At 39.6% G+C, this 26,472-nt stretch overlaps 1 protein-coding gene across 3 annotated transcripts in view; it reads left to right on the top strand.

The window, feature by feature from the left end:
- Window positions 1–8,888: 8,888 nt before the first annotated feature.
- The window catches only part of ARHGEF28 (Rho guanine nucleotide exchange factor 28), a 57,677-nt gene continuing 40,093 nt past the window's right edge, over window positions 8,889–26,472 (top strand). For 2 of the 3 annotated variants that reach the window (XM_031054362.2, XM_031054361.2), the window contains exons 1-9: window positions 8,889–8,973; window positions 15,897–16,027; window positions 16,901–17,175; window positions 19,261–19,405; window positions 20,668–20,779; window positions 22,965–23,045; window positions 23,900–23,939; window positions 24,879–25,002; window positions 26,319–26,451. In XM_031054362.2, the coding sequence (XP_030910222.2) occupies window positions 8,889–8,973; window positions 15,897–16,027; window positions 16,901–17,175; window positions 19,261–19,405; window positions 20,668–20,779; window positions 22,965–23,045; window positions 23,900–23,939; window positions 24,879–25,002; window positions 26,319–26,451 (1,126 nt within the window). The remainder of the gene's footprint in view (window positions 8,974–15,896; window positions 16,028–16,900; window positions 17,176–19,260; window positions 19,406–20,667; window positions 20,780–22,964; window positions 23,046–23,899; window positions 23,940–24,878; window positions 25,003–26,318; window positions 26,452–26,472) is intronic. The other variant, XM_034073169.1, reaches the window with a different exon arrangement.

Here is a 26,472-nt window from a genome sequence, read left to right as displayed (position 1 = left end):
TGAATGAAAGCAGCAAAAATGGAAAGCAACAAAAAAGAAAGATTGTTTTTTCCTTACAATGTTAAAATATTGAAATATTATGTACTATTGCCAGGCATTGTCATCCTCAGAGTCAGCAACCCTGTACATTTTGGAAGGGAGTCTAGGAGGTGACAGCTGAATGCTGTTACTGTTGGGCATGTGACAGTGTTAGCTGGCATGTGTTTTTAAACATTTATAATTCCTTCCTCTTTTGCATAGCTGCTTTGGGAAGAGGATATTCATATGGCCATTTATAAAGTTTCTCTTTTTTAAATTTTAACCCCTGTTTTTTCTCCCAAGGAAATACTGTTTGTTGGTTTCCTATACTTCAAGAACGGAGGATAATGGTATTTTCTTCAAAATATTTTCCCTGCTCTCCTAGTTAAAATGCCAGTGACCTAGCGGTGTCTGTCTAATCTGTTGTATCTGCTCTACTGGCGATGAAAAAGTTCTATAAGCCATGTTTTGCAAGAGATAAAAATACTGATGCCAAATTTTTCGCAGTTTGCCTTATGTGACCAGGCAGCTACAAAGCATTTTTACTAGAGTCTGCACTTTGATTTTCATGGTTCCACACAAACCACAGTTCAACCACAGATCAGTTTGAGGAATAGAACTTAATGATCTTCTCCGTGTAAACCAGTAGGGCTGCACTGTAATCTGCAGGAAAATCTGGTTTCAGTATTGCTGTTTTGTTCTTTTTGAATTAGATTTCCTTACCCTGATTGGCAAGACTTAAAAAAGTGGGTTTGTTAAGACAGAAAAAGCATGGTCTTGCTCTCAGGAGTCCCACATCTGTGCAGTTTTTGTTAAGTCCGTAAAATGATTATTTTTTTGTACTAAACCGCAGTCATGTTTTTGACATGCAGGCTCCCTTTTAGTGTTCATTTGCTTTTGGTTTTTGGTGGCCAGCATGTTTGCGTTTGGAAGTGTTTTGAGTCAACTGGGCCCATTTTGACATTGGAACTATAGGCAATAATTTTATACTTACAAATAAAAGCGAAAGTTACATGCTTCCTGTAGCCTCTTTGAGACTGTTACAAGAATCTCATGATTAAGACTATTCAGATCTTTTCTCTTTGTAGTAATTTTTATCTTTTCCTGGCAGCTTTCAATCTTGTCTTTCTCTTATGTATGCTTCGAGAAAGGTTGGGTGATCCAGACGAAGCATCTCTAGTCCAGGAGCTTCAGACCTTTGCGTCAGTTTCTCTCTTTAACAGATTTACAGTAGGACTTTGGGCATGTCACTTTTTTCCCCCCAATGTTTCAGTTTTTCATCTGAAACAAGGAAGACAGAGTGAGGTGAGAAATGGGCACTGCAGTACTTGGATGATTAGAGATGTGTAAATACTTAGACTGGTTGTGCCAAAGAAGTTCTGGAAGGTCAGTTAGTAGTAAAGGAGGCTCTTCTAAAAACTCCTAATTATTTGAAAAGTAGGTGGTCTGAAAATTGCAGAGGAAAACAATAGCTGAAGAAAGCTGAAGGCTTGCTGCAGCTAATCACTGCAGCAATTGCACTCTGCCCTTTCTTGCTGCAGCTTTCAGAGACCTTCAATGTTGATGCTTCTGCAAATTGTTTGCATGGTTCCTTTCACCTTGCAGAGGACTTGGGATTGATCTGTCACAGTCCTGCCAAACAGCCTTTAAACAATATTTAAACATGGCAGTAGTTTATTTCAGTAGAAAAAATATTCTCATTTGTTTGGAGTGTCTATAAACAGCTAAATGTTGAAGACTGTATAATAGTTGAGGCTACAGAAGATGTGGAAAGTAAAACCTTCTTGGGATGAGAGGCTAAACTGGGATCAATTAAAAAGCCATGAAGAAATCTCTAAGAAACACCATCAGGCACTAAAACAAGCTGGTTCTTGTTTCTTGGGTTTCCTCCGCTCTTGATTTTCTGAGACATTATAATTCAAGCTAACCTCAAAAGGAAAACAGAAAGAAAAATGAACAAGTTACAAATGTGCTGTCTGACTTCCCAGAACTTGTCCTCCTCTGCCTGAAATCTAAAACAAATTTGCTCAACAAACTAATCCTTCAAAAAGAGGCTTGCTATTTCCTGATGTTTAAATAAGCTCTGTTGCCTGTCTTCTGCCCGGTCTCATTTCATGTTAATATAAATAAATGATCTGGGATATATCTAATGTCAAGTTAGTCTTTTAATGTAAAATATAATCCAGAAATACATTGTGAAGAAAACAGTGGTAGTCTTGAAAGTGCACACATGAATGTGCTTCTCAGCTGGTCTTAAACCATGACATCAGCTTTCTTCCTTCTTGAGAGGCAGCCCTTCCCTTGAAGTTCTCCCTAAAACATGGAAAATTTGATTTCTAATGAGATGGGAGTTTGATGAACTTTTTGGTGGTGCAAGCTGCAACAACCAAGTCATTGGTGAAACGTCAGTAGGAATGAGGTCAAAGTCAAACTTGGGTTGGCTTTCAAGTGAGGTTGCATGTATTCTCTGTGTTGCTGGGGCTCACACTTTCCTCTGTGGAGCTGTGTGAGGAAGAGATTTTTATTGACTCTAGCCCTTCGTTCTCAAGCTTTTGCAAATAAACTCAAGCCAGCTTTTCATCAGGATACAGGACAGAAAGCAACAAGCTTTCCACCCACATTTGTGCTGCATATCCCAGCTAGTCTTTTGGTGTGAATAGGTACTGGACAAGGAGAGCATTTAGGCAAATTATATCTTTATGTACTCTGTTGGAAGTACTTAGTGGTTACTTCAAGAGTCAGGGCATACTGACCGCTGTCACATGAAAATAGTACTAATGAACTTGTTATGTTAAACCACATCAGGTGAATTATGTGGTAAACAAAGGCGGGGTATGGGGGGAAGAGGGAGGGAGGGAAGACAGAAATCTGTAATCAGTCATGAAGCAGAGATCAGAAAGATCTGAGTCAGAGGAACACAGTGAAATCCTGACAGCAGGACAGTGAACTGGACAACATGGAGAGTCTGGAACAATGCCTGAGATAGTGCAGTGTGCAGGCTCACTGACTTTTTGGAGCTGCACTGAGTCAGCACTAGGCAGAGGTCATGTTTTTGCATTGGTTTTGTAAAAACTCTGAACCCTTCCTTGCCTCAGTATTGTGTTCTCCAAGGATCTTCTGGTATGAGTGTAGTTTATGTAAAGCTGTTTCTCTTAAATTTTTAAATTTACATTGCTCCTTTAGTTTATCAAGGAAACAAGACAGAAGTATCACTACAGTCACTTTTCAAAAGAAGTGAGTACTCCTAACAACTCTCTGTAGGATGCTGCATCATCCATTGAATATCATGAAGATGACATTTTTTAGGATGATTTTTTTAATTTTTGCTATACCTGTTCTAACTGTAGTTGACACCCTGGTTTCAAAGAAAATATTAAAATAACAGCCTTAATTAATTTAATGATTGACATTGTAATGACAAATATACTTGCTGGGCAATAATAAGCAGTTAAGTATAATTTTAGATGACATGGTGTCCTCTCAGTCTGGGTGGTTTACAAGCAGCTCTGTGATTCCATGTGCTCTCTCTGGGGTTAGTAAAAGTATATATCCATGTGGAAGTAAAAGCAGTGGAGCATAAAAACTCTTGAACTGGTAGTCTAGCTTAAAACAATCCACAAAGTGCACAGATAAATTGACTGCTTCTCCTGCAGCCTGCCATGACTGCATAGTGTTTCAATAAACGTTGGGGTCTGTGTAGAACAGTGTTTTTGGAGATGGGTAGGGTGGCCTGCCACTCTCATCAGGGTGTCTGTGAAGGCAGCAGCTGTTCCGTGTTAATTTCCAGGCTATTGTCCAAGAAACTGCACAAATAAGTCAATGAAAAATTGACCCAAATTTATAGAACCCTATCATTATTCTGTATATTTCATTAATATTTCTGGTATTTATCTCCACAGCATCTATAGGAGACACTTATTACAGAAAAGGGGTCTGCAGAGTGAGTGAGGTTTGTCATCAGCTGTTTAAATACAAGAATAGAAAACACCTGCATGAGGGGAGGTGTGAGAAGGAGGGTTGTCAGGGCCATTTAATCTCATGTGAAAATGTGCCTAGGTTTAATACCTAAATTCACCCAGGACTACGCTTTTCTGGGAGAGCAAACTCTGGCACTTCAAACTAGTAGTGAGAGGAAGATGCTGAACACTAGTGATCTCTTATCCTGTTGAAAGCTGTGCCTTCATCAGTTTGCAATGGAAAGTGTGCAGTGCAAGAACCTAGCCGTTCCTCCTTTCCCCACTCCCTTCCCTTCCCAACCCTGCCCTCCTCAGGGTCATTCAGTATGGAGAGCTAGTGAGAGAGGTGGGATCCACCAAATGCTGTCAGGTTGGATGAAGCCTTGGGTGATACGGTTTAGTGTGAGGTGTCCCTGCCCGTGGCAGGGGGTTGGAACTAGATGATCTTAAGGTCCTTTCCAACCCTAACTATTGTATGATTCTATGATTCTATGATTCTATGTGTTGGGCAGTGACTGTCCAGGACCTTTTGGGATCCAAACAGCTGTCTTGCTTGTGGGAGGTCTCAAGAAATCTCTGTTCACAGAATAAGGAAATAAATGGACCAGTTTGCTAAACTGAATTAATGAATCACCGGTCAGGAATTTAGCAATAAGGAAGATCATAAAAACAAGTGCGGGAGGTCATCTGCCAAGATCTTAGAGATCTGTGCTTGGTTCTGTGTTTTTCAATGATGGGGTAATCAGTGATTAAGGAAAGGGAGAGGGGGAGAACAATGATGTGGCAGTTTCTCCTGACTATTCTGGTATAAACTTTCTTAAGAAAGGCCCAGGTCTTCGGTAGAGAAAGGAGGTAGTAAAAATAATGTGTGTGACAAGGCATCCTACGAGACCTGTGAGGCTGTTGCCAACAGCACTCTGCACAGCCATCATGTCATTGTTGTGTGCAGGTGTAAAGAGCGTTAAGAATTGGAGGGTGCTTGATGTGTGGGATCTGGTGGTAGCATTTTGCTTTTAGTTGCATTTGATTCACATTTGCTGAGTTTTCAGCATGATTGTTAGGACTTTTGTGAGTTACTGCAGACACTTTGTCCATGTTTGTTGGCTGATTGTCTCTGTGGGAAGTTGTGCTTTATTAGTGAAAACAATGGAATGTAGAAGGTAGGAAAGCCACGTGTGCCTGTGGGTCACAGAGGCTGGTAGAGATCATCGTCTAGCCCTTTCTACACCAGCTTTCCTTGTCGGACCCTTCTCTGCAGCTTAGGGAAATAACTGCAGGTCTTGGGATGGAACCAAGCTTGGGGAAATCCACTGTCAGGGATGACTGGGCAGAGCAAACTGCAAGGGCGGTTTTGGGAGAGCCGTTGTTCAAGCAGCTCTCACCAAACCTGTGTCCAAAGGTAACCCTCTCCAGCCTTGTTTCTGGGGTTGGTAGCCCAGCTTTACATCCTGTGTACATCCCTTCTCCATCTTGGGGGGGGTGCTAGGCACAGAGGGGTTGTCTGCCAGACCAGAAGGAGATCTGCATGAGAGAGAGAGCTGGCGGCTCCTGGTTTAGTAGTGTTTGGCACTTACGCGGTGCTGTGGGGCTGTCCTCTGAGTGTGCTGGGGAGGCAACAGTGCTTTTCCATGGAGGTTGTGGATGCTGGTGACATTCCTCTGCTTCCTTCCATCCTGCCACGAGCTGCAGGAACGTTCAGACAATAGACAATAGACTGTAATATCTCTGAAAAACATGTATATCATTTGGATATGTCTTAGCAAGCATTGGGTGAGAGAATTTAATGTATTACATTATTTATTAAAAGCATTAGCCCTAAGTAACACACACAACCGCGTTATTTGTTCTTTATCGTCACATCTATACCTAGGTATACATAATTGAAAATGTTATTTACAGAAAGTAAGGTTAATGTTTTCCAGCTAGAAAGCACCTTTTCTCTTATAAGCTGCCAGATCTCTGCCAGCTGCATGCAAATGCCACCACTTTGGGAACAAAGAGTGTCAGGTGAAAAGTGGGTTGGACCATCCCACAAAGTGCAAGAATGGGGAAGAAAAATATTTTTAGGCAAAGACTAAGGCAAAGCCCTTCTTTGTGGCAGAAAACCTGAATGAGGTCTTTCATGGCTGCATAAAGAAGTTTTACAAACTAGAAAAAAACCCACCTTTCGTGAGGCCTGAACAGAGCAAATAACATGAGTGATATTCAATTAACCCTTCAGAAACAGGGGTTAAGGTTGATAATTTATCTGCACTCTCAGACTACCACTGACAAATTCCTGTGCAAGATCCTATTCAGGGGAGATTGTTGTAAGTGGTGAAAAGCCCAAGAACTTGGCTGAGAAACAGAAGATAAAGGGCAGGAGTAGTGCTCAGGGTTTCATGACAGCAGGAAGTTTAGCAGCTGATTCTCTGATATGTAATAGGGGTGCTGTTGAAAAATTATTTAATAATCCTTAATTACTCATTTGTAATAGAATGTTCTTAATTAATGCTGCTAGTTTGAGAGAGGGAGCAGGCAGTAACAGCAATGAAAACATTTATGCAGCATACAGAGGTCATTCAGGAAAGTAAATGTCTCGGCATGTAAAATATTTTAATGCCATTAAATACATGGGCTACATTTCTGCATTGTGAGTGTTTTGTTCGGTTCTAGTTAACCCTGGCTGGGCTAAACAGAAGTCCAGGAAGACCAATGGGACTGAGGGTATTTTAGTTGAATATGTAAGTGAAAAAATCCAAAATTGTTCAATTTAGAGAAAAGATGCACAAATGGACATATCACAGATGTGAGCCAAATATACCATTTCTCATAAAGCAGAACAAAAGAATAATTGCTAAAACAAAAGTTGTGAGACATTTTAAAGGCACTGTAAAACATATACTCTCTCTAAACGTAAACTGTTGCTTGTCCATGGAGCACTGCCTTTTGTACATATCTGAAGTGATGACTTTTATTCTGGTTGGCGTTAAGTACATCTGATGGGTGAGAGAGCACACTTTTGAAGGGAAAATTGCTGCATAGATGGGAAATCTTTTATGTTGGAGCACTTGGAAAGACATTTCCTAAGCAGACAAGTTATACAACAAAATATGCTCCATCCTTTCCATTTCTCTCAAACTGTGTCCATGATGGGAGGCAGGCGAGTGCCCTTGATGGTGTACAGGTGGGAAGGTGTATGTCAGCGCCTGCATTCCTGTATGCCCAGGGGATTTATCACTGCAATTTGAGCCTGACATTCCAGGGAGTGGAGATATTTTGAAGTGGATGCTTAAAGCATGAGTTTATATCCTCTCTGTATTTTCAGTCATCCATTGTCTGTTGTAATTCCCTGGGGCTGTTAATCGTATATATAAATCAAACAAAGTCTATGGGAGTGTCTAATATTTAAAGTGAAAGTCTAAGGCTTCCAGCCTTAGTCTGGCGCAAATTATTCTTTTTAGGCCTAACAAAGCTGGCAGAACTTCAGTTAAAGGAAGGACAGAACAATGATGTGTTTCAACTGTGTTTTATGTCATTTCTGTGCTTTATGAAGTCCCTGTATAATAATTATTTTATCCCTGGAAACGTGATAGATATTTTTTCTAATGGGTTTTGAATTTAATTTGCATTTGAATTGCATTATTTTCTTTCAACAAATATGCTGTTATCTTTGACTGAAATGTGGATTGAGGAATCACTTGAAACATAATATAGAAGTAGCACTGCAGACCTTAGCAGCCTGAAAAATAATTGAAGTGAAGTAAGGAATGTTAACAAGCTCAAATGTCATAATCTTCCAAAAACTGGCATTTAAACTGATTCACATTCCCTCTTCTCCTTTATGTGGAATACAAAACCACATACATTGTGGGGAAACTAAAAGAAGTGTTTGGTGGAGTTGGTTAAGAAACAGTGAACATGTTATTTTTGTATTAGCTCTTGTATAGCCACATTTGAGCCTGCTAAAAAAAAATAGTTTGTATAGTGTAAAGATGTTGGGGGAAGGGATAATGAGTTTCTACTGAATACTAATTGCCTACAAGTTGTTCAGGGAGACTGTATAAGAATGGAGGATTTGTTGTAAATTAGTCACTAGCTGTATTGTGCATTGCTGTGAGGTTAGAACCAGAGTTGTAAAGGTGCCAGCTCTACAAAGTCCTTATGATTCACTAACTTGGTGTCTGTGTGAAGGAGAAAATACTATTCAGACTAAATATTATTGGAAAGAGAGCTCCTCTAATGACAGTGTCATCTTTCTTTATAACACATAAGCTTTAAGCTCATTTGAGCTGAAAAGATGGGAGTGACAGATTTTGAGTGGGGGTATTGCTGCCTTTGCAACTGCAACATCCCAAGGTCTGCTGCAGTTGTAAGCACTGAGAGGAGGGGTATTGCTCCTCAGTAATATATGGTACAGCAGAGTGATTAGTGCTCTTAGTTTTACTGTTAATCTTTGGCTTCTTTAATTCCAGCATTTGCCTGTCCCTAATTTGAGAGTCCTTGTAAACCTCACTTTTAACATGTAAACAAAGCTTTGAAAAAGCTTGCAATAGTTTGTTTACTTTTAAGATGTATTTTCTCATTTTTACTCAACTCCTATTGTTTTCATTTACATCAAAATTGAGAGGTGAGTTAATGATTCATTGTCACACTGTGACCTTTAAAATAGCTGTGGAGCACGATGCAACAGCTCCACTCAGAGCTCTCATACTTTAACCTCATTGCTACTGCTGTAATATTTGCAGCCTGATCTGTCTACATGCCTGGACGCCCGAAGAGAGCAAACATTTACAACTTCTCCCTCCCCTGTGTTTAGTGGGCAATTTGATCCTTCTTTGTCCATTCCTTTATTTTACATAATTCTTAGACTTGACTTGCTATTGAGAACAACAAAGTGCAGCTTTGGGAATCTGCTCTCTATTTAGCACAAAAATGGACTCAGATTCTGATTCACCTTTTAATTACTCTTGGCCTTCCTTACCTAAAACGAGGATTCGAAGAAGGGCATCCAAACCAGGTAGAAAAAGCTATCTTTTTTTAACTGACTCTTGCTTAATAGCTCTACCTCCTTTTTGTTGTCTGTTTGTGTGCAGGTGGCTCTAAACAGCTCACATGAAGTAGATTTTCTTGCTATCAAAAGTCTACCTGACTGTTACTTATGCTTTTGTAGATAACAGTGCTGGAATTTGTTGAGAAGAAAGTGTTTTCTTAGAATTTTGTACTGTTCTTTGAAGTTATTTTTATTTTTTTCTTATGTTCTCATTTTGTTTTATTTAATTTTTTTTTTCTGTCTTCTGCATGCAAGTGTAGCTCTCACTGTATAGCTCTCACTCTGGGAGCTGCATGGCACAGCAGTGGCTACAGAAAGCTCTGCTGGCTACAGTTTTAATTTGGGGAGAATTTGGTAATTCAAATGAGCCTCAAGAACTAACAGGAATTATTATTATTATTATTTTAAATTAGAAAAATCTTACCAGAATGAAGAGGGAATTCTTTTGCTGTCTGTAAATTAAAGTGAAAGGGTCAGTTACTGTCTTTGCACAGTTAGACGCTGTTCTCCCTTGTTGAGAAGTTTTTGGGAGGTAAGCATTATGAATGCTGTCAGTATGATTAAGGGAGTTTTAAGAAGGTTGAAAAGCACTGACCAGCAAGTTTATGTTAGGATGAATTAGCATTGAAAGCTTAAACGAGGAAAGATAAGTTTTTTCTACATTTAAAAGCAAAGAAATGAAGAGAAAGAATGGCAACAAAATTTGATTTGTGCTTCCTTCCATAAAATCGCTTTTTTGTGTTTCAGAAAGGAAAAAAAACAAATAAAAGAAGGAAGGTCCGTCAGTGTCATTAAAGTCAATGAGCCAGGAGAACCATGTTTACACAGACTGAGACTTTGACCTAGTTTTAGAGAGAAAAATGTGTACAGAATGCACATTTTAACATGCAGAACACTTTTGAACTTCTTACTTTTATTCATGGGGAAATCTATTGTTTCCCAAGCGCATAGGAGTTTCTGCAATATGTATGGATGCAGATGCAATTTGCAGAGAAGATGAAATGGGTTGCATGGTGCATGATGTGTGTTGTTTCCACAACCATCCTCCATGGCATGGTTGTAATTTATTATACCTTAGGCAGCCTTTTTTATTTTTTCTTTTTTTTTTTTTTTTCCTTAACACTTCACGTGTGGTAAAGGACTTCATACACATCTAATGTTTGCATGTTACAGCATTGGATGTGGTTTCTTATCCCTGCTAACAGTATACCAACACATGTGGCTGGTATGCAGAGCTGATCATGTATGTGGGGTTGTTGGAGCAAGAAGGTGCTCTTGGATGCATGTGCATGATTTAGTGGTAAAGTTCAAGGGTTCACTTGTGCTTGAGGAATTGAAATCCTGGTTTCCCACATGATGGGAGAAGTGCCTCTGCAAGGGGACAGTAGGCTCGTGATCTGCACTCATGATCTGTTTCTTCTTGGTCCTATCTGAATATGGCCAGTGGATTCTGGCACTTAGGTGTGGGGTATGTGCCTCACAGCTGCATTTCCCTCATGCAGGAGTTCAGGTCTCAGCAAACAAGAGGCTTGTAGTGAGTGATAGAAGGTGATGCAGGACTCGTTCTCCTCACCCTGAAAGTCATGGAGGTTTTGTGTACATGTGCTGGGTGCTCTGACTGACCTGGGCAATGGAATGTCAGCTTCCTCCCTTACCCTCTGAACCAGCAGGCTGTTGGTTTCATGTTCTGGGGTTGGTCCCCCTGGGAGCTGTGCAGACCTCTGGTGGGAGACTCTAAGGCAGTCTTTGCACCATACACATCAGTGTTTTTCGATTTTAAGTTCCCTGCATACCCCAAGGTCAGCTTTTGTCCCTGCTTGGGGACCTACAAACTGGATGGTGGAGCCCTTGCAGTTTCCGTCAACTCCCGGGGGCTGGCAAGAGCCAAGAGCAGGCTGTGCACCTTCGGAGACATGCATTGCAGACTCCCTCCATCCTGATGAGGCTGTGTATGTCTGGCATATTTAAAGGTTAATTAAGCTTAGCAGAGAATGTGAACATGACTGCATCTTAGTGATTGGGCTGGGGAGGGTGTTCTAGGTTTTCTTCCTTGCTGCAAGACCCCTAATGGTGTTTATTATATTATTTAATGTGAAATGACTGTAAACCAGGTCTCTTCTCTATTCCTGTTGCACTGCATAGACCTACCTGCTCAGAGGCAGTGACTCTCAGAGCCTTTTTGGAGGCCTTAACAACTTCAGCGATGCTGAGAATACCTGTCTCTAGCAGGTCTGTCCCACTGTGCTGGGAACTGGGGGTTATGCACTGAGACCACTCAGGCAGAGGTGGGAATTGAAACTGAGTGTCCCACACTTTGGGAAAGCACTTTATCTATGGTGCTCTTGTACAAAACGAGACACTAACTTATTTCTATTTATATATCCATTTGCATAGTAGGTAAGGCCCCTTCTTCACTGTGGGGGGTCAGGGCTGTGAATCCCATGTTGGAAAGTGATGCTTTCATGTTTAATAACAAAGATCAAAGTCAATGATTGACAAGTGCCTTTATCCTCAGTGTTTCTTAGAGGTTACTTTAGGATCACATCTTGAACATGATGGTATGGTTTCTAGCATCTGGATGTCTGAGCCTCTCACACAGTATATGGAAAACAGTGCTTTGGTTTCCACTCCATAGCTTCAAGACATTAAATGTTCATCTTTATAAAAATAGGACTTCAAAGCCTACCTCACTTTACCCTCCATTTATTACTATTCTTATGTACTTGCTAAATTTTGCTGTCATGAGTAGTTGCACTGTAGTTGCACTGTCTTAATGAAGCACTAACACACCTGAATTAGGGATGCAGATCCCCCATTGGAAGTGGCTGTATGGTCCACATCTAGATCTTCATGTCACTTAGGTCAGCCCCTTGCCAGGAATGTGAGGACTTATTTCTCCAAATTCAGGTGACCACTTCTGGATTTAGAGTATAGCATATCTAATGTGCTTAGCAGTCTGCATTTTTTGCTGACTTCGTAGCTCTGTTACTTCCAGTTATACATTAACCACTGCACAGGTTGCTGGGCGTAAATGAGATGAGCTGTCTGAAAACTATTCATTGTATCTGGAGAACAAAATTTGTAATTTCTTTCCTGGCTTTTGCCTTGCTCACATCGATGTATTTCACTTCTGTTTTGTTGTGTGCTCTCATAGAACAATTTAAGTTTTTGTATTTTGTGGAAAAACAGTCAGTGTTATGTTCTTGCCATTTTCCAACATAGGTCATTCAAGGCTATACATTTTCTTATGCCAGAAAGCATGTTTTGAATTATTGCTATGATGATCATGTGCTTTCTTTTTTTAAAGCATTTTTATAAGCTTTTTGTGCTTGCTAAAATGTGCATCCTTTGCTATGTTACTTTGATGACAACATCACAGAAGATGTAGAGAACTTGTGCCTAGTTGTTCATTGGTCAAGGTCTTTTATTTTACCCATGTTTGGAGATTCTTCTTCCCAGAACTGTGGTTTTTGTTCACCTGTATCTAAATAACACATACATCTTTCTTGAGTGTTTATCAGGCAGATGGCAGAGAGCTGCAGCCTCTTCTAAAGGAAACATGCCTTTATTTTATTCTTTGTGATCATGGCACAGTATACAGCCAGAGAGCATTCAGCTCTGCAAGAGGATCAGCTTGATGAGCTGTGCATCCTGGGTGGTTTCAGTACATATTTGGGTAATTTTTACCTTAGCATCTTGAAGTCCATTACTGACACTTTATAGAGCTAAAACTCTTTGGGACACTGTCACTCTCAGAAGTAGTTTGCCCTGACAATCTTGTCTGTCTTTTCATAAGCTGTGCTAAATTTCTGTGGGTGCAGTAAGAATAAACATTTTGAATGGGTAGGGGACATTTTTAAGACATTTTGTTTGAAAATGCATGTTGTCGATACCCTTCATCTTTCAGGCACTGGTACCCAAGGTAGTGGCTCTTACCTGCTGCCATATTAACCTGAAGGAAGGTCTGCTGATAGTCCCTGTAAGACCAAGATAACTTGTAGCCAGCAAGGCAGGCTGGGGGCAATTAGTGGGGTTGTAGAAATGCAGTGTGATGTGGATGTTTGCCACTGTTTCATCACTTCTTAAGCCACATAGGCCTGTCTAGTAGAAATAAGTTACTAGCACAGTCATTGTGTAATTAATAACACTCTTCCCTATGTTCAGCAAAGTCTTTAAATGCTTCTCTTGTTACAAATTTAGTTTGAGGTAGTTGGCCTTTCACGCACGTTGAAACTGGGGGTGGATGTGGGAGTAAGGAGGTACAGTGGGGTCATGCTGAAACATGAAGTCCAAAATAACGTGCTACCTTTCGTGTTTTCATTTAAACCCCAATGAGTATTTATTTAGACATCTCAGGTTTAATAACAGACTGACTGGAGCATCGCCAGAAAAACATATAGCATTTAGCAGTGGTAATCAGTTAAGTTTTACTGATGGAAAGTACTGCAGATAACGTATTCTGGGACCCCTTGTATTTGCACCAGCTTTCTTCAGAAGTTGTTGCTCAGGTTGTTACTGTCTTACAGAATTTGAAAATAATGTAAAATGTGGTATTAGAACTTGATCTATAAACAAAAATATTAAGTAATAGGGGGACTTTGTTGTTTCTGTCTGATGACATATAATTCATAGTGCAGTCCATTAACTGACTGCAGGGACTGCTGCAGTGGGGACTGTTGCTGAAGTAATGAAACTCTTTCTGTAGGCTTGGGTTTATGCCATGAAATGTTAATCGTGAATCTATAATGCCTGGGATTTTTTTCAGGGATATGTATCGGACCTTAGCTGCCTAGTACTAGAGTGCAATACCTCCCTTGCCAGTCGTACCCAGTGGATTTACATACAAGAGGGAGTGTGCTGGCGAAGGTAATAAGCATGCAAGAAGCAATAGAGAGCCTGACATGTTTTTTCTTCCTGGTTGCTGGTTTAAGACCAGTGCTTGGAAAGCTTTCCTTGCCACAACAAAGTATCACCAGTTTTGCCAAATCATGTTTCCATATGATTTTAGCTGCCAAAACTTTTAGAAAAGAATGCTTTTGTACTATTTATAAACAAAAGCTTTGGGATCTTGGCAGACATAAATAGCATGTAGCATTAGTAGTTCTCAAGATGGCAGTCACTAAAACTATGTTAAAATTTAAGGAGGTAGAAACAAAATGAGATGCATAAGGATGTTTTAATGGTACGAGATACCGCAAGGCCTGCCAGGACTGGAAGTGAAATAATACATAGTGTGCTGTTTCTAAATGGGAATTTCCAGTTTCCTCTAAATATAGAGCTTCCTGTTCTTGGGCTTTATGAGATATTGCCTTAAAATGAAGTAAATGCTGTGGTGTAGCATGGAAGTTTTGGCAGTGGTCTGGGTATTTTTTTTAGTATTTTTTATTTTTTAAGAAACAAATACCTCAGACCTTGACAAGTGTAGCTTCTAATCCAGCCCCTGGCACGCATGGCTGGGTGGTTGGACTAGCTAATCTTCAAAGTTCCCTTCAAGCCCAGACCATGCAATATAATTCTGTGGTCTTCCAAAAGCAGTTACATTGCTTTAGGAATATAGACTCAGAAAAATCTTCAGTGGTGTCTTTTTCTTTCCAGCTTTGCAGAAAGTAAATTTCTGATGCAGACTAAGAAGGATTCTTTGCATAATTTTCAATGACAGACAAACTGGAATGAAGTTTGTTGAGAGTTTTGATTTCAGATATTTTGCTGGTTATACTTTTCTCTGTCACACCATTCTTATGCTAGTCTATTTCAGTTAATTTCCAATGGCAATGCTTGACTTCCAGCATCTTAAACAAGGAAAATTACATTGCAACTTTGTTTTGTTTTTTGTTTTGTTTGTTTGTTTGTTTTTGTTTTATCCTGTTTTCACACAGTCTAGAATAAGGCTGGTTTCCGCATTGTCAAATTTTGCTCTTTTTACAATCTGAAGATAATATGAGGCCTTGACTGCAACCTCAAATGCTGGATAGGTGTATGCTCTCCATGTTTGTAAGCAGCTTTAAGAAAAGTGGGTCTGCAGGGCAGACTGACAGTGTTTTTGTAGCACTTGGTTGTCTGCTGCTCAAAGCAGTGAAATATTCAGCCCATGCAGCTTTTTATAATATTTGCAGTCATGACCACACTATTGAAAACTAAGCTCTATGATTTCTGGTGAGACTGATAACTTCTTATTTTAGTACCAAAAGAGGTCAGATGCAGTCTTCATCCCAAATACCTTGTTCATGGGTCAGATCTTGACTGATTGCTGTCACCCTGTAAAGGCACTGTTGGTGACATTTTGTTTATATTCCTCTTATAATTTTATTGCTGGTTTTTGTTTTAAGAACAGTAATCTGTTTTATTGATTTAAGATTAATATTTATGTGGCTTCCAGTAGGTAGAATGCTTTAAGAGAGTCATTATTTGACTGCCGTTTGAACAGTATTCTGTTCCTATAATGTATCAGATGTTAGGTATTTAATGTATAGGCCAGAAACATGCATATTTCAACCCAGCCCATAAATCTTGTCCTATGTACTCCTGCAACCCCACGTCTCCATGAAGTTCTAGCTTAGATGGAAAATAGAAGGTTTTGTTAACCAAGATACCAGAACACTTATTTTTAATTTATATAAATGATTTGGGGGTTGGACTAGATGATGTCCAGAGGTACCTTCCAACCCTAACAATTAGAGTTGGAACTATAGGCTTCTTGGAAGATACAGCAAGTGTTAGGGAATTATAAAATGGACAGATTTTTGAGTGGCCACACAAATACTACTGAAATTGTAATAATTAGATTTGGTGCTTAATTTTTAATTTTGCCATTTTTGCAGCAGTGTATATACACATGAGAAGTAGTTGGCTTGAAATTTAGTGACATATTTTCCGTAATTTCTTTTTTCCAGATCAGAGACAGTCTACCTTTGATGTTCTCAGAAAACTCAAGGCTCCACCTACTTTTTTTACTGCAACCAGACTTTCTGCCATGATGAGTGGAAGTGATGAAGTATATGCAAACTGCATGGTAGTAGACCAGGTAAACTTATGTTTGATCTTTTGGCAATTTTTTCATCATCTTCTGTTAAAGTAACTTTTTTGTGTGATAGTGGGATCTTCTGAATGTCAGCAGTGGTGTATGGCCAGTTAGCAAAGTTCTAAAATAAACCCAGTAATACTTAACTCTTCTGTGTTTTATAACCCATTTAGGTTTTATAACCCGTAAAAGATCCCTTGTAACAGCTTTTGCTGGTGAATAATTAGGAATTATTCTCCCTAGCCTGTAGGAAGAACTCTAACGCAGCTCTTACTATCTTTTCTGTGTGTTTGTGAGATAAATGATGTTCGCTTCTTTCTAAGAAACATTAACACTATATAACTTCCTCACGTGCACTCAGATTTTCTGAATTCTATGTACATTCACAAAAGAGATGAGTCTGCTGATGATGGCTAATATTAGAAGAAGCTTAGGAAATAGGTGCTGGAAAATCAAAAGTGCATGATATGTAGGCTGATTTTTCCAAATTAAATTGTATCATGTTTGAGTTCTCTTCCATATGTCTCTCAGGCTAATATATTATGCATACTTTTTGCTTGACTCAAGGCTATTTTTTAATAAAAGCTATAAATATATGAATCAATATATTTAACAGAAGGCATAAATATGAGCAAGAAATACAGTAGACTTGCAAATACAAATTCATTGCTAGTTTAATTATGGAATAATCAATGCAAGGTCTTGAATCTCTTACCATATAACTTGCCTTCAACTCATGTTCTAAAAAAAGAATAATAGGTGAAAATAAAAGGCAAAACATACAACCATAAATAAAATGGAAAACTAATCTGGTCTTTATTCCTTGACAATATATTCTGTTACTTCCTCTTACCAACATTATTTTTTTCTCTGCAGGCTGGAGATTTAAAGACTAACTATGTGAAAAGTGAAACATGTCTTAATCCCACCAGCTCAATCATGAAAGTTAAGAGCTCTTCATCTCCTTCTCTTGAGAATAATGACCAATATATACATGTTCCAAATGAAGAAAACCAAAGGCCATTGAAAAATGTAGAAAATACAGGTGTAAGACATACTGATCCATATGGAACCGATTCATACCTTTCATTCAAGAGTCATGAATTTATTAAGGATAGGGACCAACTGTATGCTGACATGAAAAAAAAAAGGTATGGAACTGACTTGATGATATGGCCAGAATAAGGATTATTTTTTTATAACCTTTTACTTCAAAATATGTAGAATATGTAGAATATGTAGTGATGTAGAATATGGAGTAGCAGAATATGTAGTGATAATATTATTACAGAGGTAGTTTTAATTACTGATATTTAAATTGTCCTAATGATCTGTTTTCGTAAAATAGTTATGAAGACACTTTTAACAAAAAACTCACCCATGCTTCTCTCAGTTTTATTGTCTGTTAAGAATACAGACCAGAGTCTGTTGAACTCTCTGGGCATCTTTCCATTCTTTGGACTGGCCTGAACCAGCTTGTTCCTGAGTACACATAATTTTTACCTCAAAAGACACAGTACAGAATACAGCTCTGTGTTTCTGATAGGTTCTGGCTGTTTTCTGCTCTTCTGCTGGTATACAAGTTTTGTTGCCAGAAGAGACAGTTGTCTGAGGACGCTACTCCAGATGGATTTGAGTTATGGTTGGAACTGGTTAGATTCAGGAATGCAGAGAGCTTTGAGGATGAAATTATAAATTTTGTTGTTACCAATTAATAAATTTCCATGATAAAAAGGCTTTACTGTTTCTCTGGAAAGAAGGGATGTGAAATCAGTTCCTCCTGTAGAAGAGGAAATTTGAATCTGTCTCTCACCTTTCAAAAGTGTTTGTACCAGTTGGAGGTAGGGCATCAGATCTGTGTAAAAACAGTAAGGAAGCAGTAGTATCTGTCATCAATTAAAGCAGAGAATAACATTTTCTCTACATTAATTTTGAGTTTCTTATGCAACTATGAAGTTCCTCTAGACAGACCTTTTAACACAGGTAATACAACAAATACCAGACTATGAGTTATTCTTTCCCAGACCTTTTATTTTTGCTAGCTTTTACTTTTTGCTATGTGGCAAGTTACTTAGTAGGTCTTTGAACCAGCTTTTTATGTCACAGAAGTTCTCTGGGTAAGTTACCCCCAGTAATGTATGCTTGATTGCTGACATAGACACGTATCACTTTTCCAATTTTAAAATGCGACAGTAACTTAATGCAGTTAGGTAACTTGTTTTTGAGATGTCAAGTGGGCTATTACGAGGAAACACTGCAAAAGATGGTCTCCAGAAGTGTAATGAGGATGTAGTTTTGGGCAGTATTGGTATATTTGCCCTTCAACAAACTGTAGTGGTGTGTGAAGGAACTGTTGTGCTATTATTCCTGGAAGGAACTTTGGCTATTTAGAAATACCACACATAATTCAATGTTTTATGTTGTAAGGCTGGAATGTTGTTGCAAGCAGTCAACCGTTCCTTCCAGTAACTCTGATGGAGACCATGAACTTGCTCTTGCAGTTAATGGGACCCATCCTCCCGCTCAGGAACCTTGTTAATCAAATAGTGTCTAAGTACTGATTTACCCAGAGATTGTTTAGCCTGTTTATAGTTTGTAGGTTTTTAAATTAATAGCTTTTGAAGTGAATCTTATGAACTGCCTCAGCCGCTCCTTCATCCGTTTTGTTATTTCTCTTTCATCCTGAATCAAGTCATGGATGTAGAAAAGATGTATCTTTGAATAGCTGTATCATATCTTTAAAATACAGACATATTCATATAATTATTTAACAAAATATTTGTATATTATTGCACAAAATATTCATAATATCCATGTCTTGATACTGAAATCTGAGCTAGTTGTCTCAGTTCTCCTTATCATTGATACAGACGGGAGGGTACATGTGTGGAATAAAATATCTAATTCTAAGGGAGATGCTAAACATTGGTCTGAAAGTCATCCTTCACATGTGTCTGACTGTGGTGGGAATTCGTGTGGTAGCAAGCAATGCAAATGTACATACTGAAGACCCAGAAGGTTGCATCAGGTGAGTCCTGTACAGAATGACTGAGAAACTTGACCAAGTGACTTCACATCTGAGAAGGGCCTCAGAGTGTGACTTAACTTGATGTAATCATCGTGTTTTGGATTGTCACTGATCAGAGTTATACAGCAGTATTTTGATTGTTTCATTAAGGCTGAGATGTATTATTACTTGGATTCATGGGAAATAAAGACTTAATTTTCTGCTTCAGTTCAAGTCTTGATGACCTTGAAGCAGATGGTGGAAGTGGAGAAGTTTTGGACAGATCCCATGTTTGCTACCCTCCCCTCAGCTCTTCAGAAGCCATGGCTACTAGCAGAGATGGATTAGATTTATCCACCAGTCTGCAGCTTGAGGTATTTGATACTCTCTTGCTTTGCACTGTTTTCCTTTTAAGTAATTCACTGAAAACATCTGAGAAACATAGAAATCTGAAGGGGAAAAATGAGTTCCCAGTTAGCAATTCTAGTCCCTCTAGAAAGCAGCACATATGGGGCTGTGGAGCTGGAGCTCCCCATTTGTTGTGGCGAGCCTTGGCAGCAGCCATGGGAAAGGTCCATCAAAGATTTGCTTCAGTTTTGAAAAAAGCATAATTTATTTATCAGAAGCATTTCAAATGAAGTATCTCAAGTTCAGTGATTCAGCATTTTCTAACCAAAACCTATTTAGCGAGCAAATGTTTAACCAGCTGTAGTTATGTGAAAGGGTAACAGCTTTGTGAAGTACAAAACCAGCCTGCTGCCTGTTTCAAAACAGTTGCTAAAGTCAGAGAAATTCAGAGGGGTTTTGCATTGCCGAGTGCAAATCTTTCCTCTTCATCATGGTTTTCTAAATTTTCCCGGCTACATTAAATTTCATTTCAGTGGTGCCATTTCTGAGATCTTCAGACACAAAGAGTGTTTTTTGGTTTATAGGGTTTCTTTATGTTTTTATTAGGCATACTTTTTCCACTGTTGAGCTTTATCTGACTTTATCCTGACTTGAAAGGATAAAAAAGTCCAGCACAAACACTGAATTCTGCTAGGGCTACTTTTAAAAACAATGAGGCAAGCAGTTTAGTAGTAGGCTCTGTTGAAATGTAAGTGAAGTACAAAAAATCAGGTATGTTCCTTTCCAGAGCAGAAAATCTTTTCACACAAAATAAAAGAAGAGAAATAAAAAAAAATAGAAGGAGGCTAAGTCCTTTCTTTGGAAACTCAGGCATTGACAGTTACCAATGCAGGGTGTTAGTCTTCAGGAAATAATTGTGAGGTATTAAAGTTTTAAAATCAGTGGCTTCTTTGGTAAAAGAAGATAGCTTGGCCATTGGATATAATGGCTACAATGCTGTTTGGATGGTGCTTGCCACCAGCCTGGAGTAGAATTTGAGCTTTTTCTTAGCTTTTTAGTCTAACTTGCACCCATAGATTATTTCCTGTAGTATACAAAGATTTATTGTGGTGGAAGTATGACAGACTTCAAGTCATCAAAAATTGTACTTAAACCTTTAAAGAAACCATGAAAACATGTGTGTGGTCAGTCACCTTTCTTCCAGAAATTCTGTCACTGCTTTCTTTTGTTTATGTTACTGATGCATTTCAAAATTACACAAATTTGAATTTGCTGCAATTTCTTGTAGGAATGTGCAGCATCTGGGATTCGGTCACGCTCCTATTCCTGCTCCTCTCCCAAACATGTATTAGGAAGACCTCACCTTCCTCGAGACTTTGCAGTTGGGGATTCAAATGAAGGTCAGTGCTCTGGCTTTGCACCTGCACAGCCTCAGCCATTGCCTGTCTGCTTCAGGTGCAGTGCTGATGGCTTTACTCAGGCCTATCCTGTACATGGACCTTGCCAGTATCCAGGAAAGCAGAGTTCTATTGTCTTTTATTACCTCTACTGTTGTCCCTTGCTCTTCTTCCATCTACTGCCCCATCATGCTCTCCCCTGTTGCAGCAGCTGATCCTCAGGAAGGCACAAGCTGGGAGATCATTAGTCAGAAAAAGTAATGCAGGCAAGGGCAGTAATCTTTTTGGAAGATCCTAACCCCAGCCTCCCGCTGGGCACTCAGCAAAGACATAAGGAAGCTTTGGATGGGACAGAAGAGGTGTCAAAGAGGGTGGATGGTCCAGCTTCCTGCAGATCCCGGGGAGCATCTGAAACATGGATGGGCTATTATAATCTCCATAGGAATAAAACCCACCCTCTCCATTAAGTAGAATCACAGATGTTTCTGCAAGAAGCTTGTGATTTTTTTACTAACTGTTTCTAACATTTTTTGTTTCTGGACAGTAACTTCGTATTCAGAAGGCAACACACTTTTCGCAATGACGGCATGGGTTATGTTTGAGAACCATACAAAGCATGAGATACATATATCTGTTAGCTTTTCATATAGATCACATCACCTGCATTTCTAGAAGCTTGACCTCTGTCATTGTCATACTTCAGCTTGTCTTTCCCTCCAGTGTACCCTTAGCTTTCCGCTAGTCCTGAGCAAGAGGCAGGCTATATCAGTTACAATGAACCAGATGCGATCAACACACAGGGAAGTTGTGGGTGCCCCATCATTGTAAGTATTAAACGCCAGGCAGGATTTGACTGCAAGCAACCTGATGTAGTGAAAGGTGTCCCTGCCTCTGGCATGGGTGTTTGGAGTAGGTGGTGTTTGAAGGTCCCTTCCAACCCAAACCATTCTGTGCTACTATGACACCAAATATGAAAACACACAAAAGTTGTTGAAATGTTAAGTTACCTTTGAAACTAGACAATAAATTCAAAAGCTGTTGGGAAGGTGAGATGAAGAAAGCTGGTGGGCAGGCATACATTGTCTGCAGACATCTTTTTTCCTTAAGAAACTGTGAAAAGCAGGTTTGTGATTGCTCAAATTAATGGTAAGATTCCGTGTTCCCTTGTAAGGAGGAGCATGTACAGCAGTCTGCAGCATGCAGCTATGTTGCATTTTTCCACATCACTTCATGTATTTGTAACCGTTCCTATCAAGGAGGTTAGGTGAGCAGTGTGGCAAAACAAGGCAGAAGGAAAAGAGGAAAGTATGCCTCAGAAGTAGAAGATGGGCAGATCAGCGAAGCCAAGTACATGTCCTTAAAGTTAAACCAGAATTCCTTTGACCTTGCAGCTAAGGAACTGTTGGTCTAACTTCATCCAGAAACCATTACCTGCTCTGATCTGAGCTCAGGCCTATGTCCTCTTCATTCTCTCTCCCCTTCCTCCTGGGTCAGTCAGTGCTGGACATTTACCTGTCTTGTGGAGAAGGTGGAAACCCTTTCCTGACCATGGTTTCAAAGCAGTCTGTTCTGCGGCCTGCCCTGCAGGTCTGGTATACTGCTGGGAGGGAGGGTGGTGGTTTGCTGAGGTTCCTGCTGGTGCATTCCTGCCACCAGCACCTCCTGCCTCATCCCTTTCATCTGCAAAACAGGAGCATTGAACAGTGTTTGGCAGCTGGCTGTGGTGACCACTGTGTGAGGCAGGCACAGCTGTACTTGCTTTGAGCAGTTGCATCTGAGCATGGGACTAACCCAGGGGCTTAGTTCAAAAAAGCTGGGTCAGGTAGTTCATCCTGATCTCTATGGGCTGTAGTGTGCTTGTGTCTGGGTCTGTGCAAGTGTCTGCACACCAAAAACCTGCCTATTCTTCTCTGCCCAGCTGCCAGCATTTAAAACATCTCGCTCAGGGCTTAGGTATTCAGAAGGGAGGTGCTACTGACCTTGTAAGTTCAAACCTAAGCCAAAGCAGATGAACACAGGATGGCAATAGGAAGGTCTTTCTTACATGAAGTATGAGAAAAAAGTGGGAAATCACTCTCCATTGCTGATGAAAGCTTTTCGATATGCTCAGTTTTAAAACAACTACCTGCTTTTATTTAAGAAGATATTACTAGGCTGTAACAGTAAAGGATTTGTCCCTGCTCTGTAGATGGTGTGCTCATGAACAGTGGTCGATCCCTTCTTCAGGCTCTTTCACTCTCTAAGTCAGTGTCTCTGCTCCACCCTTGTAGTAAGTACAACTCCAACCCCACAGCGCTGTTTTGCATGAGGCTGTTTGCGTCTCCCATGGCTACATGGCCTTACTTTCTTCCAAAAACATCCTGAGGCACCTATTGTGCCTGACCACTAACTGAGCTGACCTTTTAGTCTTGATGCGTCTTTGATGTCTTTTGAACCATACCTGTAATAGCTTTGCAGAATATGTCTGGAAGATGGAATGGCTTCTAATGTGGAAATGGTAAAGTGGTGTGTATTTTATTATTTCTTCCAGAGCAGCCCCACTGAATTGCTTTTCTTTAATTTTGCTTTTTAGACAGTTTGTTGGAAAGTATCTGCTTGAGTCCTCTCTATTGTTTGTACAATGTAAACTTACAACACTACATATCGTGTGCATTACACAGACTAGTAATAATCTTCTTCATGTAAAGGGATTTAATTTTATTTTTTAACACTGCAGATAAAGCCGCATAAGACAGGTAATTGCACACATTAAAAGAATGTCATTAAGGTATTTTACAACAAATTATGTGAAAAGCAAAATGAAGTGTGAATCATTCAAGCCTGGGTTATTAAGAAAAAAGAAATACTTTTTGTTATTCTTAAAACCAGACATTTCTGCAGAAACTGGCTTTCACTGATAACCATCTCAGTTCTGGCAGATTCTGTCAGCTAAACAAAGCTTACTAGGCAGTGGTCTTAGCCTAGGAAAAGCTGCTTCTAATGTATGTATGTTTTTGCTTTCCTAAAATTCAATGACATTGCAAGCCTTTAATAACAAGCTTATGGCCTGGTGGAGGTCGCACGTTTCAGATAAACGTGACGACCTCGCAGCCTAAGTGCCCTATACCTATTCATATCTTGCAGAGAGAGCATACAGTCTTCCGGAGCACTCCCGGGACAAAAGGTACGGGTGCCTGCCGCGCCATATCGCGGTGAGGGCGCCGGGAGCGGGTGCAAGAATGCCATCTAGGGAGCGGAGAAGGGAAGAGGCCACGGCACCTCTCTCAGCCGGGTTTTAGCAGCTGTTTAGGGGCGCACTCCCTGCCCACCGGATCTGTAAGCCCATGCTTGAACTCGGCGCTCTCCTTGCTGCCCTCACCGCGCTGCACAGCATCTGCGGCACACCACAGAGGGACCTGAGCGGTTGGGATGTGCTCCTACCTGCCTTTGGACCATTAAGGTCCAAAACACCTTAATGAAAGCAAGGGGTATTTGGTACCAGTTGTGAACTACACATGCACGTAACACTGCACATTCAGAGTGCTCCACGGGCTAGTGGATTAAGACAGGACAAGAGGTAACAGCCTCAAGCTGTGCCAGGAGAGGTTTAGACTGGATACTGGGAAAAATTTCTTAACTGAAGGGTGCTCAGGCATTGGAACAGGCTGCCCAGGGAAGGGTTCGAATCACGGTCCCTGAAAGTGTTCAGAAACGGTATAGAAGAGGCCCTTAGTGACATGGTTTAATCCTGGGTTTGGCAGTCCTGGGATAATGGTTGGACCTGATGATCTGAAAGGTCTTTTCCAACCTAATTGATTCTATGATTCTAGTGCTACTCCTTTTTTTAAAGAGGGATTGCAAAGTTTTTTTTAATAACAGCAGCTAAACCCTCAAAATAACAAATAATTAATTGTAAATGTAGGTGGAATAATCACCATCCAGATTCACAGAATCACAGAATGCCAAGGGTTGGAAGGGACTTCAAAAGAACATCTAGTGCAACCCCCTGAAAGAGCAGGGTAACCTAGAGTTCTGTTTTAAGGGACTGTTCCCGCTGGAATGAGTTTGTGGTTTGTTTGGTTTTTTTTTTCTTTTTTTTTTTTTTTACTGATCTTTGTTTTAGGATTCAGGAGGAGGAATGGAATAAATATATTGTACCCTCAAAAAATGAGTCTGAAAAATGTAAAGTGAGTCGAACTTTCAGCTTTCTGATGAACAGAATGACCAGCACACGAAATAAGTGCAAGGTAATTTAAGATTTAAATCCATGTTATTATATATAATTATGTCACTATAATTAAATTAATTATATATGAGAATATATTTTTATATAAAGTTGTTTATTACAAAACCACATAAAAATAGTAGGAAGAAACTTTTATCTTTTTTTTTTTTAATTTTATTTTCAAATATATGCAGGATACCCTGAAATTGCCTTCCTATTAAAAACAGCTTTCTTTTTAAACAATAACCTTGCTGAACATCATCAATTGTTTCCCTTGCTATTATTTTGATGTTATTAATAATCTCATCTGGCCATTTAACCAAAGTTTAAATGTGTTAATTTCTTTCAAAAATAATTCTCTTTGTTAAATAAAGAGGTATGGGCCTGTGCTTGCAATTGCTCTCAACAAATAACCAAGTCTGTAACTTCTGCATTGGCATGTTATCAGTTGAATTTGCCTTATTTGAAGTTAAAGGGACTTTTTGCATGAGTAAGCACTACTTAAATAACTGCAGACTTGAGGTCTTCACAGTTGAAACAAACTTACTACCAAAGATAGGTTAGAACATTTGTGGTTTAATTTTGAGACATCTGAAATTTAGATTAACAGCATCAATCAGCAGCTTGAGAGATGGATCTGGTCTACAGGATCTTTTGAGCTGGCCTTTTGGCAATTTTGCAGTCTTTCTAGTAAACCCTCCTGTGCCCCAGGATATCCTAAGGTACATGAATTTTAAGGTGGTTGGCTGAGGCAGTATCTTCAAGGGTGTCAGAACTGGGTGTGAATATGTATGTCTGGTCCAGCAGCCATACATTAGCCTGTGTCTGTGTGGTCTCCTAAAGGATACCTAGCAGGGCTGCTCAGAGATTGTGTACTGACATCAATAGAAGTACTGTAAAAATAGGCAGAATTTATTAAATAAGGCACTATTAAAAATATGTTATTTCTAATGTCTTCTAAGACCTAAAGGCAAGTTGTCTAAATTTACATAACTGCAGCTTTAACTGTAGAGGCATGAGTTTGCATGTATGTGTCAGGGAGATGTAGGCATTGATATCTGTGTGTGTGCAGGGAGTCAGTAACACTTAAATTTTATCATCTGACCCTTCCCTTTTTGCAGCTTTATGAATGTATTTCTGGCAGTCTTCCATGACAATGCTGACTGGCTTAGCCTGTATCATTTTAGGACTTTGACAGTGTTGGATGTAATGATATAATGTACTGTTACAAGACTTCTAGGACAGGGAATAAATATTTCAGAATGATTCAATTGCTTCTTTTCTAATATCCCTTTTTTTAATTTTTTTTCTCCCCTGCCCTTGCTCTTTGGGATGAAGACAAAAAATAAAGATACCAAAGATAAAGAGAAATTGAGCAAGCACAATTTTACAAATGGGACCTTCTCAGGAGTTATGCCATGTATGGCCTGTGAAAAGGCACTTCTAGGAAGAGAGTCACTGCAGTGCTCTTGTAAGTAGTTGTTGGCTTTTG

Source organism: Melopsittacus undulatus, chromosome Z (genome assembly GCF_012275295.1).
Source record: "Melopsittacus undulatus isolate bMelUnd1 chromosome Z, bMelUnd1.mat.Z, whole genome shotgun sequence".
Classification (NCBI taxonomy): domain Eukaryota; kingdom Metazoa; phylum Chordata; class Aves; order Psittaciformes; family Psittaculidae; genus Melopsittacus; species Melopsittacus undulatus.
This window is presented reverse-complemented; position numbering and strand designations above follow the sequence as displayed.